This window comes from Micromys minutus (assembly GCF_963924665.1).
Source record: "Micromys minutus genome assembly, chromosome: 33".
Lineage (NCBI taxonomy): Eukaryota > Metazoa > Chordata > Mammalia > Rodentia > Muridae > Micromys > Micromys minutus.
The window spans coordinates 1,732,535-1,748,376 of NC_137968.1; the positions used below are offsets into that span (position 1 = coordinate 1,732,535).

A 15,842-nucleotide genomic window follows, 5' to 3' on the forward strand; every position below is an offset into this window, starting at 1 on the left:
CACAGGGAAGCCATATGGCTTCTCTGCGTTCCTTGGCTTTGATTAGCGACAGCAAATGCAGGAGGCCCATCCAGTGGGATATGGGTTCTCAGGTTGCTCAGCCTCTCACTGGCAAAGGTTGCTTGCTGACCTTCCTCCCACACGGATTGATACTAGTGCTTTTAATTACCGGGGCTGGCTTCTGGTGTCCCTCGGGGACATTTGACTGGAGCATCTCCTCCCACTGCAACACGGGAAAATGTCTGCGCTGGTGACACACTTCTGGATACATATTCACTATATGAATCCTGGCTACCCTCTATCCTATCCCCTACCCTCTCTAGAGCAGTAAGGTAGACAGCTACTAACATCAGAACTCTGGTGGCTTTAGAGCTCTCTGCACATACTTCATGACGGTTTCTCTGTTGTGTTTGAACTCCCCCAGAGAACTAGGGGGAGTCTCAAAGTCCTTCTTTGGATTCCTTGCGTGGAACTTCCTGTGAAGTTTTCTGCACCTCTAGTAGCATTTGAAATGTATAGACAGAGTCAAAGACAACGTGATGACAATCCTCACAGAAGCACCTCATGCCAAGCCAGTGGGTCCCCCCATTCCATGACTGCTGGTCTCTGCTGGAACATGCCAATGATGTGATGTAATCTTAGCATGTTTGTTGCTTACTCACTTGATTTTATATATATATATATATATATATATATATATATATATATATATACATATATAAAAATATATACATATGTATACATACACACACACACACACACACACACACACACACACACACACACATATATATATATATATATATATATATATATATATATGTTATTGCTACACCTTCAGTAGGCCATGAAGCAAAGGAGCAAAGGATAGTTTGACTGAAACTGTGCAGGGTTATGATCCTCGAGGTTCAAATCCTGGACTGGCTTCTTCCAGCAAGGTCTTACCTCCTAAACTTGCAAAACAGCACCATCATCCACTGGGAAGCCAGTGCTCAAACATGAGTGGGTAGGGGTGGGACGTGTCCTATCGGAGATGTAACAGTATGTGTGGAAACTGGGTGCAATGCTGACAATTAGTTTGAAAGGGGGATTTGTGTGGTTCTCATCCACTTAACCATACATGAGGTCCTGTGCTCATTTAAGTCTGTTTCCCTGGGAGCTGAAAACCATATTCTTCTCTGAAATAGTAATTTTCATGTCCTATGCTAAAAGCCACGTTCTCCTGCAAAACAGTAATTCCGCCGTCAGAAGAGTCTCCACCGCTTCAGTGCAGCCTTCCCCATTCTTCCGCACTTTTGTCGGCTTCACTGACGCTGTTTGCGTGTGAACCCAACAGATTAATTTTTCTAGAAGGCGCTTCAGTGGCCCAGGTCTATGATTGCTGCTTTAATCCAAAGAGTAGAGGATTGTGCCCTTGGCAAAAATCACACCCATTGATTCCCCCCAAAATGTAGCCTGCAGAGAGCCTGGTTTACTTTTGCTACTTTTTATATGGGATGACAGCCTAAATCAAACTTTGGAAGAATGTCTGCTCAGAGAGTTGGGCTCAGGTCTTACTTATGTCTGGTAAGATTCACCAGGGTTGATTGTCTTTCCTTGGGGACTCCCAGGCCCTCCAGTACTTAGAAGCCGTCAAGTGACTGAGTTTTGACCACTGAAAATGCTGCTGGATATACGTGTGGGAAAGGAGACTGAGGCCATGGTGGAAGAGCGGCTCTCCAGTTCAGAACAGAGAACTGGGCTCTTCGTGAACTCAAATGCCTTCTGTGGTGCTGCGTTTGCTTAGCATATTAGAGTTGCCTTAACTTCCACGTGGTAATGAGGGTGTTCTTGATGCACATAGGAAAAACTTCTGCTTTCTTGGGTGTGGAGCCAGGGACTATACCCGGGCTTCATGCATGTACTGTACCACAGAACTACAGCCTAGAAACTTACAAAAATTTCCTATTCAGACACTTTCTTATTTCCTTCTCTCTAGCCCTGGATCTATCTGTGTGTGGTCCCCCGAGAAGTATAACCTACTCCCCAGTCTTCCAGGAGACTCTGTCCTTCCTACCCTGACAGTCTGGTAAATTTCAGAGACTTGCTGCTGACAGTGTGTAGGTCCAGCATTAGTAGGTGATATACATGCCCTCCAGGCTTCATTTAGCCCCAGCAAAAGCAAACTTCTCCCTATTCTAGGTTACACCGGACTTTTGAAGTTCCAAAATAATCCAATGTAAAATAATTAAAGAAAGGTGGTTTTTTGTACAACCTTCACCAAGACTGCACCATATGTTGTGTGCCCCACGAGAGGGGAGGCTCTGGTAGATGAAACCCCGAGCCCTTAACCCAGAGTGACAGCACCCACCTCCTGCTTTTCTTTCAAGTAACAGCCTGCTTTGTATCTCCCTCCGGGCTGCTGGGCTCCACAGTGCAGTTCGGGGAACAGAGACAGGAACTCTGACTCAGCAAAAGGTGCCAGCCCAACATGACATCACATCACACACTGCATCCAGGCACAGATCACGGCCTAGAGCAAGTCACAAAGTTCCTCCAAATGTGGGCCATGGCCCCGGAGAGAGGAAGAGAGAGGCTGGGTGTGGACAAGTCCTCAGAGCCGGGTCATGAGCTCCCCTGTGACAGCTCTGAAAATGACTTTTATTCAGCTTCACCTGGTTAGAGAGAACGGTATGAGGAACTGGTGGCATCCTTTGCGCTGTCCTGAGCACAGGCAGGCCGCAGGGAAGGCAGTTGTCTCAGGAGCTGGCCTGGGAGGCCCCTGGGGGTGGGCGATGGCCAGAGGTGGGTGTTTCAGCATTGTGTTCCTTACCTCTCTCCATCCTAAACCGCACAGCTTCCTACTACGATAAAAATATCTAAGCCTCTGTCATTTTAGCAGGATCTAATTAAAACTGCCCTATATTAAGAAAATCCAGTCACTGTTTGCATTCCTAGATGCCTATGTTTAGTTGAGCTGCACGTAAGCAGAGAAATAAAAAAAAAAAATAGCTTAATTTTTTTTTTCTTTTCTGGCTGCAGGGAAGAGTGTGAATTGGTTTTCTGTCACTTGTAGGAATATCTTGTGCCTTCCCTCGGCTGGGTATCTGATGGGATTGCTTCTTCCCACCCTGCGGAAGGCCTCTGAGGATAAGTTGCTGCTTGACTCTGACCTGGAGAAACCTCTAGAGTCCAGACAGACCCCCACAGAGTTCATGGGCAAGAGGCTCCTCCTAAGAACAGCTGTGGCCCACCCAAGCTTTAGAGGCATGGCAGATGTTCCCAGGGGGTTATGTTAGAAAAGAACACACTCAACATACGGTACTTGTCTCCCTCAGAGCAGAGGGCTGGGGAGGTGCTCAGTAACCTCCTGTCTTGGAACTAAAAAAATGACTCAGGAAAACTTCTAGAATCCCTCGGTGAAGGGTGGGGATGGTGACAGGGAGGCTGTGAGCTCAGTGCTTGTGACCTTTAGGGGTAGGTCTGCTTGACTTTCAATCCCAGCACTGGTACCCGTGAGCATTACCACAGCCCCGGAGCGGCCTGTGTCTCTTCCCCCTTTAGATAACCGTGGTGCACTCCCCCGAGGGCTTGCCGTGTGATTTAACCTCACTCCTAGATGTTAGTCCTCAGAATGGGGTCTGGTTTACAAGTATCCAATAAACACCAGCTTTTATCGTTATTGCCAGGGACCTTCCCTCAGATTCCTCTCTACATCTGAGAACCCCGCTTGGCAGAAGGCGTCTCCCAGACAGGCTCACTGGCAAACCCTGGGGAACTCTGGGTTTTATTTTTAATCCAAGAGAAATGTTCACCTTGAGGGCTGCGTGAGCAAATGTTGGGGGGTGGAGAGGTCTCTATGCAGGGCGGGACCTTGAAAGCCAGCCAGGGTTTGAGTCCAGCAGGAAGGCTGTCGCGAGGAACAGCTTGAAACTAGGGAATCATTTAGCAAACCCAGAGCAGGCTCAGGCCCTGAAAGTAACCATGGAAACGGGAGCCCACAGAGGCATCCAGGGTGTGGGATGGGTAGGTGGGTGGATGGATCGATGGGCTATGGATGGGTAGGAGGGTGGGTGGATGTCGCTTCCGCAGTAGAAGGGTAAGGGCTGGAGCAGCAGCTGTGAGCACCTTGGAGCTGAGGTTTGGGGAGCTGGTCATTCTGAAGGCCAAGTGGGTTGGAACAGAAGGTGAACAGTTTTGAGGATTTATTCCAAGTTCCCATGGGGATGGGGTACAGATCTTAGATTTGGGATTCTTGTGTTTCTCCCCTTGTCTGGGTGGATTCTGACGCTCAGGTTCTTGCGTGCGCGCCCTCACTCCGTACATGGACATTGAAGTATTCTCCCTGGCCCTCCAGGGAAGTCCCAGCTGGGGCATGAAGACACAGAAACAGAGTCAGTGCCATAAGAGCCGGTCCAAACAAGCATCTCCCCTCACCATGATTGGCATCCTTGGGGTGTGCCTGGGGCTGTGAGGAGACTGCCCATCATGCCCCAATGACAGTGTGTCCTGATTCTGTAGCTTCCCAGCCTGTCTTCTAGCTGCCAGACGCTGTGACCTACATGAGATCTTCAATCCTTCTCTCTCTGTCTAACACCCTGCTGCTTCGACTTAGAATCTGAATCAGTCTCTTCGCATGTACAAGGCGGAGAAGCTCAGGGTGGGAGACACTATTCTGAGAAAAGAAAAAAACGAAATTCTAACCGAGGCTGAGACCATTCCTATGAGCCTGCTCAGGGCTCCCAGGGAGGGAGAGCATCCTGGTCCTCTCCAGTGAAGTCCTTCCAGGTAAAGATGCTGAATAGTTCTGAGCCCCCCCTTTTCATCTTGGAAGTAAAGGGTGTCTGTCCATCTCCTGCATCCTGATGCCCCCAATTTCTTTGATCCGCTTTGTGTCTTAAACCATCACCATCCACCCACCTATGGCTATATGTGGTCAGATGACGGCTGTCTGTCCAAACGACTCGGACAGAAACAAAGCCTGCCACTTCTAGACCTGTCCCTAACAACATCTAAACGTTCCGCAGCCCACTTTTCTGCTGTCTCTCAGTTTGACGCAGATGGTCCCAGGAGAAGACTCCAGGCTCTCGGAGCTGGGTGCTGTGTGCTCTGAAAGGCTACGCCTCAGTTCCGATCACACAGGAGAGAACTAGCCCCTCATTCTGTTAAGCCTCTGGGACCAAGGGGTTTGTTACAGCAGGCAGCCTGTCATCCTTGGTGAAGAGGCAGATTTTGGAACTTGAGATGCATGTTTGGGTCTAGACAGCCCCCAGTCAGTGGATAACAGTGCCGAAGGTGAGGTGAAAGGCAAGCAGGTAACCTGTTCATAGGAGAGCACCGGGAAGGCTCAAGATTGGCAATGGTGAACGCTGGGGAGTCTCAGCCCTGCAATGCACTAGGCCTCAGCTCTAATCTTCACTGTAATCATGAACTGGGGGCTGTCAGAAGCTTACAGAAGAGTGACTCCAGGTGCAGCAAGAGTGTGTTCAGGCTCCAGTGACGGAAAATGCTGCCTTGGAAGGGTTTAGAGCAGGCGTTTGAGCCAGTTTTCCTGGCTTCCCTGAACTGCTACTTCCACCACCATCATCACCACCACCAAACGCACCACAACCACCACCAGACCATCACCATTACCACCATCACCACAACCATCACAGCCACCACCACCACCATTACTACCACCACCACCACCATCACCACCACCATCACCACCACCACCATCACCACCACAATCACTATCACCACCACCATCACCACCACCATCACCACCACCACCATCACCACCACCACCATCACCACCACAATCACTATCACCACCACCATCACCACCACCATCACCACCACCAAACCCACCACAACCACCACCAGACCATCACCATTACCACCATCACCACAACCATCACAGCCACCACCACCACCATTACTACCACCACACCATTACCACAACCATCATCACCACAACCACCATCACCACCACCACCAAACCCACCACAACCTCCACCACACCATCACCATTACCACCATCACCACAACCATCACAGCCACCACCACCAACATTACTACCACAACCACCACTACATCATTACCACCACCACCATCACCACCACCAAACCCACCACAACCATCACCAGACCATAACCATTACCACCATCACCACAACCATCACAGCCACCACCACCACCACCAAACCCACCACAACCACCACCACACCATTACCACAACCATCATCACTACAACCACCACTACCACCACCACCAAACCCACCACAACCACCACAATCACCACAACCACCATCACCACCACTACCACCACCACCGCCATCACCACCACCATCACCACTACCATCACATCATCACCACAATCACCACCATCACTATCACCACCTCCACCATCACCATCACTACCATCACTACCACTATCAAAACCATCCTCATGCGTAGCTAATTTCTTCTACTCTCTTATTTTTCATCAGTCACCTGCCACAAGAGATAGTATAGAGATTCCTCCCCACTCGCCCCGCCCCCTGTGCATTCATTGGCAAGATAGATTGTCCTGACCTCGGCTTCTCTCGGGGCTGACAGGATAGAGCCAGTGAAGGATCTGGGTACCTCAGTTTACCTGTTAGCTACCCGTAGAGGAGTGTGATGGAGGGAAGCAGACACAGAGAGGACACATCCCGGTGTCTGGGCCTCAAATTATCTATATTGTGGTATCTGAGGAGGACCAGGGAAGAAGAGAGAGATGGTCAGACACCGAGGCCGGTGAGGGCAGGACCCAGAGGGGACTGTCTGCAGCCACGTTGCTTTCCTGCTGATATCTTTTTCCTCATGGGGACCTTGAGTCTGAGCTTAACTCAGGCTTCTAATTATTCTAGCCATAAGGTGTTCTGGAAAATTCAGTGAACTGCCTACTCAAGGAAGCTGTGCCGTGGGGCTGATAGAACCTCGGGAAGAAGGGGCTCAGAAGAGGAGCAGGAAGGAGCCTGACACAAAACTAGGCTCAGTGGGGGGTCCCTCCACTTGTTATTAAGAGCTCTGAGGCTACAACCTTCTCTCATCAGCCTGGAGGGGCTACTGTTGGATAGAAGGGTTTCCTCGGGGCTGAATCCAAATGGCTACACGAGGACTCTGATGATAAGAAAAGCCCCCAGTTCTGTGTCAAAAAGAAACCCAAAAGCCGCATAAATATTTACAGCTATTCCCTGAGAGAACACTTAATGAGCATTTGCATTCACAATAAGCAGCAAAACTTTATGAAATCTCTTTTAGCTTTTCTCCTAATCTTGCCCATCTCCCACAGTTCTGTCCCTTCCCCACAGTGGATGGCGTCTTTTTCTTCTTTTTCTTCTTCTTCTTCTTCTTCTTCTTCTTCTTCTTCTTCTTCTTCTTCTTCTTCTTCTTCTTCTTCTTCTTCTTCTTCTTCTCCTTCTCCTCCTACTCCTCCTCCTCCTCCTCCTCCTCCTCCTCCTTCTCCTCCTCCTCCTTCTTCTCCTCCTTTTTTAGATAACTCTGTCATTACATTTGAAATGTTATCCCCTTCCCCCACCCCCTCCCACTCCCCATTTGCCTTCACAAAGGTGCACTCCCTCCTAATCACCCTCTCCACCCCTTTGCCTTGTCATTTCCCTACATTGGAAAAACATGCCCTCCCTGGACCAAAGGCCTCTTCTCACATTGATGCCAGACACTGATATCTTCAGCTACATATGCAACTGGAGCCATGGGTCTCACCATGTGTGCTCAATGGTTGGTGTTTTGGTCTGTGGGAGTTTTGGAGGGTTTGGTTGCTTTCTAATGTTGTTCTTCCCATGAGGTTGCAAACCCTTTCAGCTCCTTCAGTCCTTTCTTTAGCACCTCCATTGGGGTCCCCATTATACACTCACTGATAATTGGATACTAACCCCAGAAAGCTCTGAATACCCAAGAAACAATTCACAGTCCTTATGAAGCTCAAAAAGATGGAAGGTCAAAATGGGGATGCCTCAGTCCTTCTTAGAAGGGAGAACAAGACACTCACAGGAGGAAATATGGGGACAAATAGAGGAGCAGGGATTGAAGAAAATATCATTCAGAGACTTCGTCACCTGGGGATCCACCCCATGTGCAGCCACTAAACCCAAGCACTATTGCTGATGCCAAGAAGTGCTTAGTGGAAGGAGCCAGACAGAGGTTTGCAGCTAATCATCGGACTGAACACAGTGGACTTCTTAAGGTCTAAGACTCAGGTTTTCCAGCTCTGTGGACTTCAATGCCTGTTATTTCCGCCACTCCTAGACACGCCCCCAACCCAAATGCTTCCGTTGGAAGTGTACCTAAAAGTCTGCCTGGCTGCCTTTTCCTCAGTCCTTGGTTTTGTGGGGTTTTAAATATTTATTTATTTATTTATTTATTTATTTATTTATTTATTTATTTTATATGCATGAGTGCTTTGCCTGTATGTGTGCATGTGTATTTTGTGCATGAGTGTGTTTCATGTATGTATGTATGTTTGCATGTATGTATATATATGTATTATGTGCTTGTGTGTGTTTATTGTATATATGTATGTAATATGTATACGTATTGTGTACAAGAGTGTATTTCCTGTATGTATGTATGTTTGTATGTATATATATGTATTATGTGCATGAGTGCGTTTCCTGTGTGTATGAATGTATGTATGAATGTATGTATGTATGTATGTATGTATGTATGTATGTATGTATGTATATTTACTATGTGCATGAGTAGCACCAGAGACCAGAAGAGAGTGTAAAAATCCCTGCACTGAAGTTTAGTAACTGGATCTGGGTCCTCTGCAAGAATAGCCAACATTCTTAACTGCTGAGTTATGTCCACAGCTACCTAATCCTTATTTTTAGTTTATTTTTACATATGTACACATGCATGTGAATATTCATACTTATATGTGCACGCATGTGAACATACATTCACATATATGTGGAGACTCAAGCTAACCCTGAGTATTGTTCTTCAGGCTTTTGAGACCTAGTCTCTTGCTAACTTGCACTCACTGATTAGTCTAGACTGGCTGGCCAGCAAGTCCTGGGGACTCCCCTTCTTCATACCTTCCCAGGATTGTAAGTGCATTGGCACCCATGCCTGGATTTTTACATGGGCTCTAAGGACTGGATTCAGGCCCTTGTGTTTACAAAACAAGCATTTTGTGCACAGAGTCCTTTATCTACCCTCTTCAGTCCTCAGCACTCTTAGCATCATAAGGGGCTGAGGAGCTGGCCCTAGTCTGAGGAGAAGACGTGTGATTACTTCTAATTGCAAATGAATTCTTTCCAAGCTAAAGGATTCCTAGGGTAGCAGGTACCAGGAGCCCTTCAGCAAGTGAAGATTGACAGAGACAAAGAAGAAAAAGGCCCTGGAGTTCCCATCACCGGCATAGCCACTGTTCTTGGTGCTGACCTCAGGGTGCAGACTCATGGCACAGAGCTCTGGGTCTACACCTTCACTGATCCATCTCCACCTTGAGCTCACAGTGGGAACTTTAAATAAAAGCTCACACTGGGGATTGTGTGTCAATTGGTCTGGTTCAAGGCTCAAGTCATCATAGGGGCTTTGACCAGCTAGGAGACCCATTAGATAGATCCAATCCGTTGCTGAAGAAAGACTCTCTCTCCCACGCCACCCCCATAGCTCGGAAGCTTCTCCAGACTCAGCACCAAGAGACGCTGAAGCAAAGACTCTGTCATGGAACAACCTCAGGTAGCCCCTGGAACCTTGTTCACTCACCCTTAATTGGCATTCAGCAGCTGTCTAATGTCTGCATGGTGAACACAGGCAGAAGCAGAGGCTAAGAGGCTCACAGCTGACTCAGAAGTCATGCTTTGGAGGAGCTGACATTTAAACAGGGCCTGAATGATAAGGAGAAAAAAAAAAAACCTGTCATGTGAGGCTGCCATGATTGTAGGTACAAAGGCCACAGGGACAAAGGGAACTTATGGCCAGGGCACAAAAGGCAGCAAAGAGATGGTATTTGAGAGATAGCAAGATATAGAACATGGGAATTCTTGTAGCAGTGATGGCCAAGTGTCTGCTTCTCAGTGTTGGGAAGCTCCTGGAATGCTTGTAGGAAGCAAGACATGACCCCCTTGTATGCGTAGAAGTCATATGGACTGCGGTGGGGGAGGGGCTGGCAGGAAACAGGATAGGTGGGGTCTACTCCATCAGGGTCGGGGAGGGACGGGCTTTGTTCGTCTGCAGGGTTGGGAATGTAGGTCAGGAAGCCCAGCTCACCGAAAAGGCAGCTGAAGCAGCCCCCTCGCCTGTCAGGAACAAAGCTGAGGCTGTGCTGTGTGGGCTCAGCTGAGATCTGCATTGGCAGGGGAGGCAGAGAGACAGTCACTCAGGTGTAAGGATCTGGGTCACCACCCAGGATCTCCCCATCCCCCTTCCCAGAGTGCCTTTCTCCCTTCTCTACCTCTTCACTACCTCCCCCAGGCAAGCCTAGACACACACCACCAGGGAAGCAGGCAGCTATATTTTAAGATCAGGGTTCAGACCTCTAAATAAACCATAAACAAAACCGGCTTCTTTGGTACAGAAGGAGGGGGGATGGCTCCCTGTCTCTTCAGTGCACTGACTGAGAAATAAACAAGTGACTCTGCCTGTCACATACACTCAACTCTCTCAGAGGCATCTGTCAGGCCTGGGAGCTTCTGCTTAGCCTTTCCAAGAAAAAGCTCATAGCCCCAAACTCAGGCTTCTCCCTGCAGTCTCCAAATTCACTCTGATGCTCAGGTAAAGGAGGTTAATAGACAGAGCTCGAGTCAGGAGCCGAGGCTGAAGGGATGCGCATGTCTGAGAATCGCGCCACGGAGCAGAACCCACACTGACGTGTGGTACAGGTGACTGTAAGGCTTGGGATTGCCAAAAAGACAACCAAAAGGAAGAGGAGCAGGCTGCAGAGTAGATGTCCCCAGGTGTGAAGGGCACCTGCAGTGTGGACACCTCACAGCCACACTCTAAGGTGTGGGAGGGATGGAAAGGAGTCAGCAAGGCAGCGATTACACATCCACCGCTGCGCACGCCCTCTGCCAAGACTGGAGCGCTCTCAAAAGCACGCCGTGGGGATAAAGGAGCCCCAGAAGTCTCCAGACAGACTAGACAGAGGAGAAGGGGAGGCTATGCCAAGCCGACTCCCATAGAAATAGATGTTTGGGGCCAGATGAGGTGGCACACAGGATCCCAGCCCTCAGAAGGCAGAGGCAGGCAGACTCTGTGAGTTCCACGTCAGCCTGGTCTATATCGTGAGCTCCAGGACGGTCAGAGCTACACAGAGAACCAATATCAAAAAATAAGACGGGGATTCGGGGATAGATTGGGGGAGGGAAGGGGGAGAGCAGGGCAGTAGTCGATAGGGGGACATGAATAAGGCACAGTGATAAATGCATAAGAATGTCATTGTGTATGCCAACCAAAACATTCTGAAAAAAAATGAGTAACTACAAATAAATGGGCATGCAGACAGATACCAATCGGCAGACCACTCCCTACACTTACACACACACACACACACACAGAGAAACACACACATGCATGCACACACATATGCACACACATGCACACACATGCACACACATGCACACACACATGCACACACACATGCACACACACAGAGAAACACACATGCATGCACACAGAAACACACACACATGCATGCACACATGCATGCACACAGGCGCACACATGCACACACACACCAACACTGCTGCCACCACTAGCTCATGTGGACCACACCACACTTTTCCTCTTCCCACACAGGACGGCTTCTGCTGGAAGCCCCACACTAACAGAGGCTTCAGAGACATGGGTGTAGCATCCTCTCAGTGAGGACACACGTACCAATGCACACATCACATCTGCTTAAAGGTGAGTGGCTGGCACAAGGAGTCGTACTTGGATCCAGTGACTCAACACAAAACTAGATTAAGGATTCTCTCCAGACCCTCTGAGGAAGCCCAAAGCAGGCTATTCGTTCGCATTGTTTAAATGGTTGTGGAGATCGACACCCAGGGCCTTGTACATACTCAGCTCCTGCCCTTCAACAGTCCAGAGCCAGAACACCTCTCAGTCCAGATGGCATCCTTGGAGCTGCATAAGAAGAACGTGTTTCTCATGGTTGTGCTGTTTTTCCTGTGAGTCTGGAGCCACTTGTAACAACTGTCCTATGACTTCTGACCAAGACATGTAGATGCTAACTCCCTGCTAACGATGCACCCCACAGTCTGAAAGTGAGGACCATGCATTTACTCAGAGTCCAGGGGGACGCCAAGGTATAAGGGTCCATTTCTCGGCTTGGTCAATAGGAGGACCCTAAGTCTTGTGAGTGGGAGTCTGTGCTGACGTCACACTGTGTACACAGCACACAGTCTCCACCACGCCGAGGAATGTCCCTTGAAGCTACACCGGATTGTACACACGCGGTATCACGCAGAATTCTCAAACAGAACTCCATTACTCCTCCGCACGCCAACAGGACCTGTGCACACACCCAACCTCTTGCCGCACCCATACCCCTGCCACAGCTCAACCTCAGTCTTTTCTGACAGCCCCCCCATGACCCCATTTCCAGGTGTGGGAAACTTTTCTTGGGGTTTTAAAAGAGGAAGCCAGTTCTGTTGCTGCCCTATCTGCCCTAAACATAGAAGTCATCCTTCATTCCCAGTCTGCTCCTTACAGACCCAGCGAGGGGGGAAAAGTCACTGTAGGCAACCCTCTGTCTGAGCCCCCCGGGGGTGCTGACAATAAAAGCTGTCCCCCGGAGGATGCGGAGGGAGGGGGAAAGGTGTCAGCTCCGTGCAAAGCTGGGGGGCGCCCGAAGAACAGAATGACGCCCCGGAACGTGTCTGGAGTCTGGGCGGCGACTGCGCCCCTGGCTGGAGCGCTCGGAGCTGTCCGTTCAGTACCACGGCGCAGCGCGGGGCTCGGGGCCTCCGCAAGGCGCACGGGTTCCCACCCCCGCTCCGCGGGCGCCCGCGGCGTGGGCTCTCGCCTCTCGTGGTGGGTGAGGGGCGCGCGCATCCGGAGGGGGGGCTCCACGAGCGTCCGGGCCACGCAGCCACCTGTGAGCCTCTCGCGGATGCGGGCGGCGGTGTGGGGGGGCCGGAGACTGAAGGAGGCTCGCGGCGGACCCCGCCTGCCCGGTGGCGGGGCACACACACAGGCGCACACACCGACATCCTCGCACCCGCGCGCACTCCCGCAGCCAGCCAGCGGCGGCCACCGCGGCGATGCTCGCCAGCAGGTCCGGGAAGTTTCCCGCCGGCCTCGGCCGCGGGCTCCCGTGCACCCAGGTAAGCGGTTCCAGAACGCGCAAGGCGAGCTCCGGAAAGGCGCAGCGCGCGCGGCTGGGGAGCACGCCGCCAGAAGGGCGCGGGGGAGGGGGGAGGAAGGGGGCTGGGAACGGGATCGGTCCTTGAAGGCTGGAGACCTGGGACGCTGAGTTGACCCTCTTACCCCTCGGCCCAGATTTACAGACTAGAATGGTGAATTTCCTTGTCTCCTCCCAAATCTCTGCGCCCCTTCTTGGCCAAGCCCTGCCAGCGCGCATCTCAGCTTGGGTCCCGCCTGTCTGCGGCGAGAGGGCGGGGGCGTCTCCTTGGTCTGCTCACAGGCAAGGTCAGCACGCAGCCCCCTTGGGCTTTCAGAGCCGCGAGGCGCCACTCCCGGGAGGAGGTAGAGGCCCCGGTGTGCTCGTAGAAACACGCACTTGCCTTGGGAAGGGGGTCAACTCCATAGACCCATTCCTGCACCCCAGTGCCGGACCCTACCTAGAGACCCTGCTGGAGAGCCCCGCCACACGAGGGTGGAGAGAAAGAAAAGAGACTAGAGGGTGGGGAGTGCAAGCGCTCACACGGATGCCGTTCCCTCTGCTTTCAGGTGTAGCGCCCCCGCGCGGCGCGGTTGCCTGGGCATCTCCAGCATGACCCGCCAGAGCCTGTGGGACTTGTCCGAGGCCGACGTCGAGGACGGAGAGATCCGCATCAATGTGGGCGGCTTCAAGAGACGGCTGCGTTCCCACACGCTGCTGCGCTTCCCCGAGACGCGCCTGGGCCGCCTGCTCCTCTGCCACTCGCGAGAGGCCATTCTGGAACTCTGCGACGACTACGACGACGTCCAACGTGAGTTCTACTTCGACCGCAACCCCGAGCTCTTCCCCTACGTGTTGCATTTCTACCACACCGGCAAGCTCCACGTCATGGCTGAGCTGTGCGTCTTCTCCTTCAGCCAGGAGATCGAGTACTGGGGGATCAACGAGTTCTTCATCGACTCCTGCTGCAGCTACAGCTACCACGGCCGCAAAGTGGAACCGGAGCAGGAGAAGTGGGACGAGTACAGTGACCAGGAAAGCACCACTTCCTCCTTCGACGAGATCTTGGCCTTCTACAGCGATGCTTCCAAGTTCGATGGGCAGCCCCTGGGCAACTTCCGCAGGCAGCTGTGGCTGGCGTTGGACAACCCGGGCTACTCGGTCCTAAGCAGGGTCTTCAGTGTCCTTTCCATCTTGGTGGTGTTGGGCTCCATCATCACCATGTGCCTCAATAGCCTGCCGGACTTCCAGATCCCGGATAGCCAGGGCAACCCTGGTGAAGACCCCAGGTTCGAAATCGTGGAGCACTTTGGCATTGCCTGGTTCACATTCGAGTTGGTGGCCAGGTTTGCCGTGGCCCCCGACTTTCTCAAGTTCTTCAAGAACGCGCTAAACCTCATTGATCTCATGTCCATCGTCCCTTTTTACATAACTCTCGTGGTGAACCTGGTGGTGGAGAGTTCTCCTACCTTGGCCAACTTGGGCAGGGTGGCTCAAGTCCTGAGGCTGATGAGGATCTTCCGAATTCTCAAGCTGGCCAGACACTCCACTGGCCTCCGCTCCTTGGGAGCCACCCTGAAATACAGCTACAAGGAAGTGGGGCTGCTCTTGCTCTACCTCTCGGTGGGGATTTCCATCTTCTCCGTGGTGGCTTACACCATTGAGAAGGAGGAGAACGAGGGCCTGGCCACCATCCCTGCCTGCTGGTGGTGGGCTACCGTCAGTATGACCACCGTTGGGTACGGGGATGTCGTCCCAGGGACCACAGCCGGGAAGCTGACCGCCTCTGCTTGCATCTTGGCGGGCATCCTGGTTGTGGTCCTGCCCATCACTTTGATCTTCAATAAGTTCTCCCATTTCTATCGGCGCCAAAAGCAACTGGAGAGCGCCATGCGCAGCTGTGACTTCGGAGATGGAATGAAGGAGGTCCCTTCGGTCAACTTGAGGGACTACTACGCCCATAAAGTGAAGTCCCTCATGGCGAGCCTGACAAACATGAGCAGGAGTTCACCCAGTGAGCTGAGTTTAGACGATTCTCTACATTAGTTGGCGGCCATTGTTGGTCCACTGATTGTGTGTCTAGCACAGCCAGGGCAATTTTAGGGCTAATAACATAAGAATTCATCCTGTAAGCCCTAGATTGCTTTTGCGATGTTTAGAGTCTTTTTTTTTTTTTTTTTTTTTTTGAGGATGGTGTGTCTAAAAACACGCCTTTGCACCTTTCAATGAAAGGACACTCACTGGTGTTTGCATCATGGGCATAGAATGTTCATCTTTCTGCCGGATGAGTGTCCAGAATGCTAATTTCTCTGTCCACCGTGTACAGTACTCTAATGCTCATACCCCAGGACTGCCTGTGAGTGAGCTGTCTGTGCTCCAGTTTCTGAGGTTGCTGTTTAAAGTTCCAGTGAGAGCGTATCTGTCCATGAGGTCAGCAAGGGTATCATGAGATTTGGATCGCCATCGTGGGTGAACATAATCTCAGCTATGTATCCATTGCTTTCATTTACCTTTAATACCAAAACAGAGGTTGCAAACCT

At 51.1% G+C, this 15,842-nt stretch overlaps 1 protein-coding gene across 1 annotated transcript; it reads left to right on the forward strand.

Annotated features, from left to right (window-relative positions):
• Positions 1-13,914: 13,914 nt before the first annotated feature.
• KCNS2 (potassium voltage-gated channel modifier subfamily S member 2) lies at positions 13,915-15,348 on the forward strand (the record flags this gene model as incomplete). Its single annotated transcript, XM_080909354.1, has 1 exon — positions 13,915-15,348. The coding sequence occupies one exon, from the start codon at positions 13,915-13,917 to the stop codon at positions 15,346-15,348; it is 1,434 nt and encodes a 477-aa protein (XP_080765480.1).
• Between the last annotated feature and the right edge of the window lie 494 nt (positions 15,349-15,842).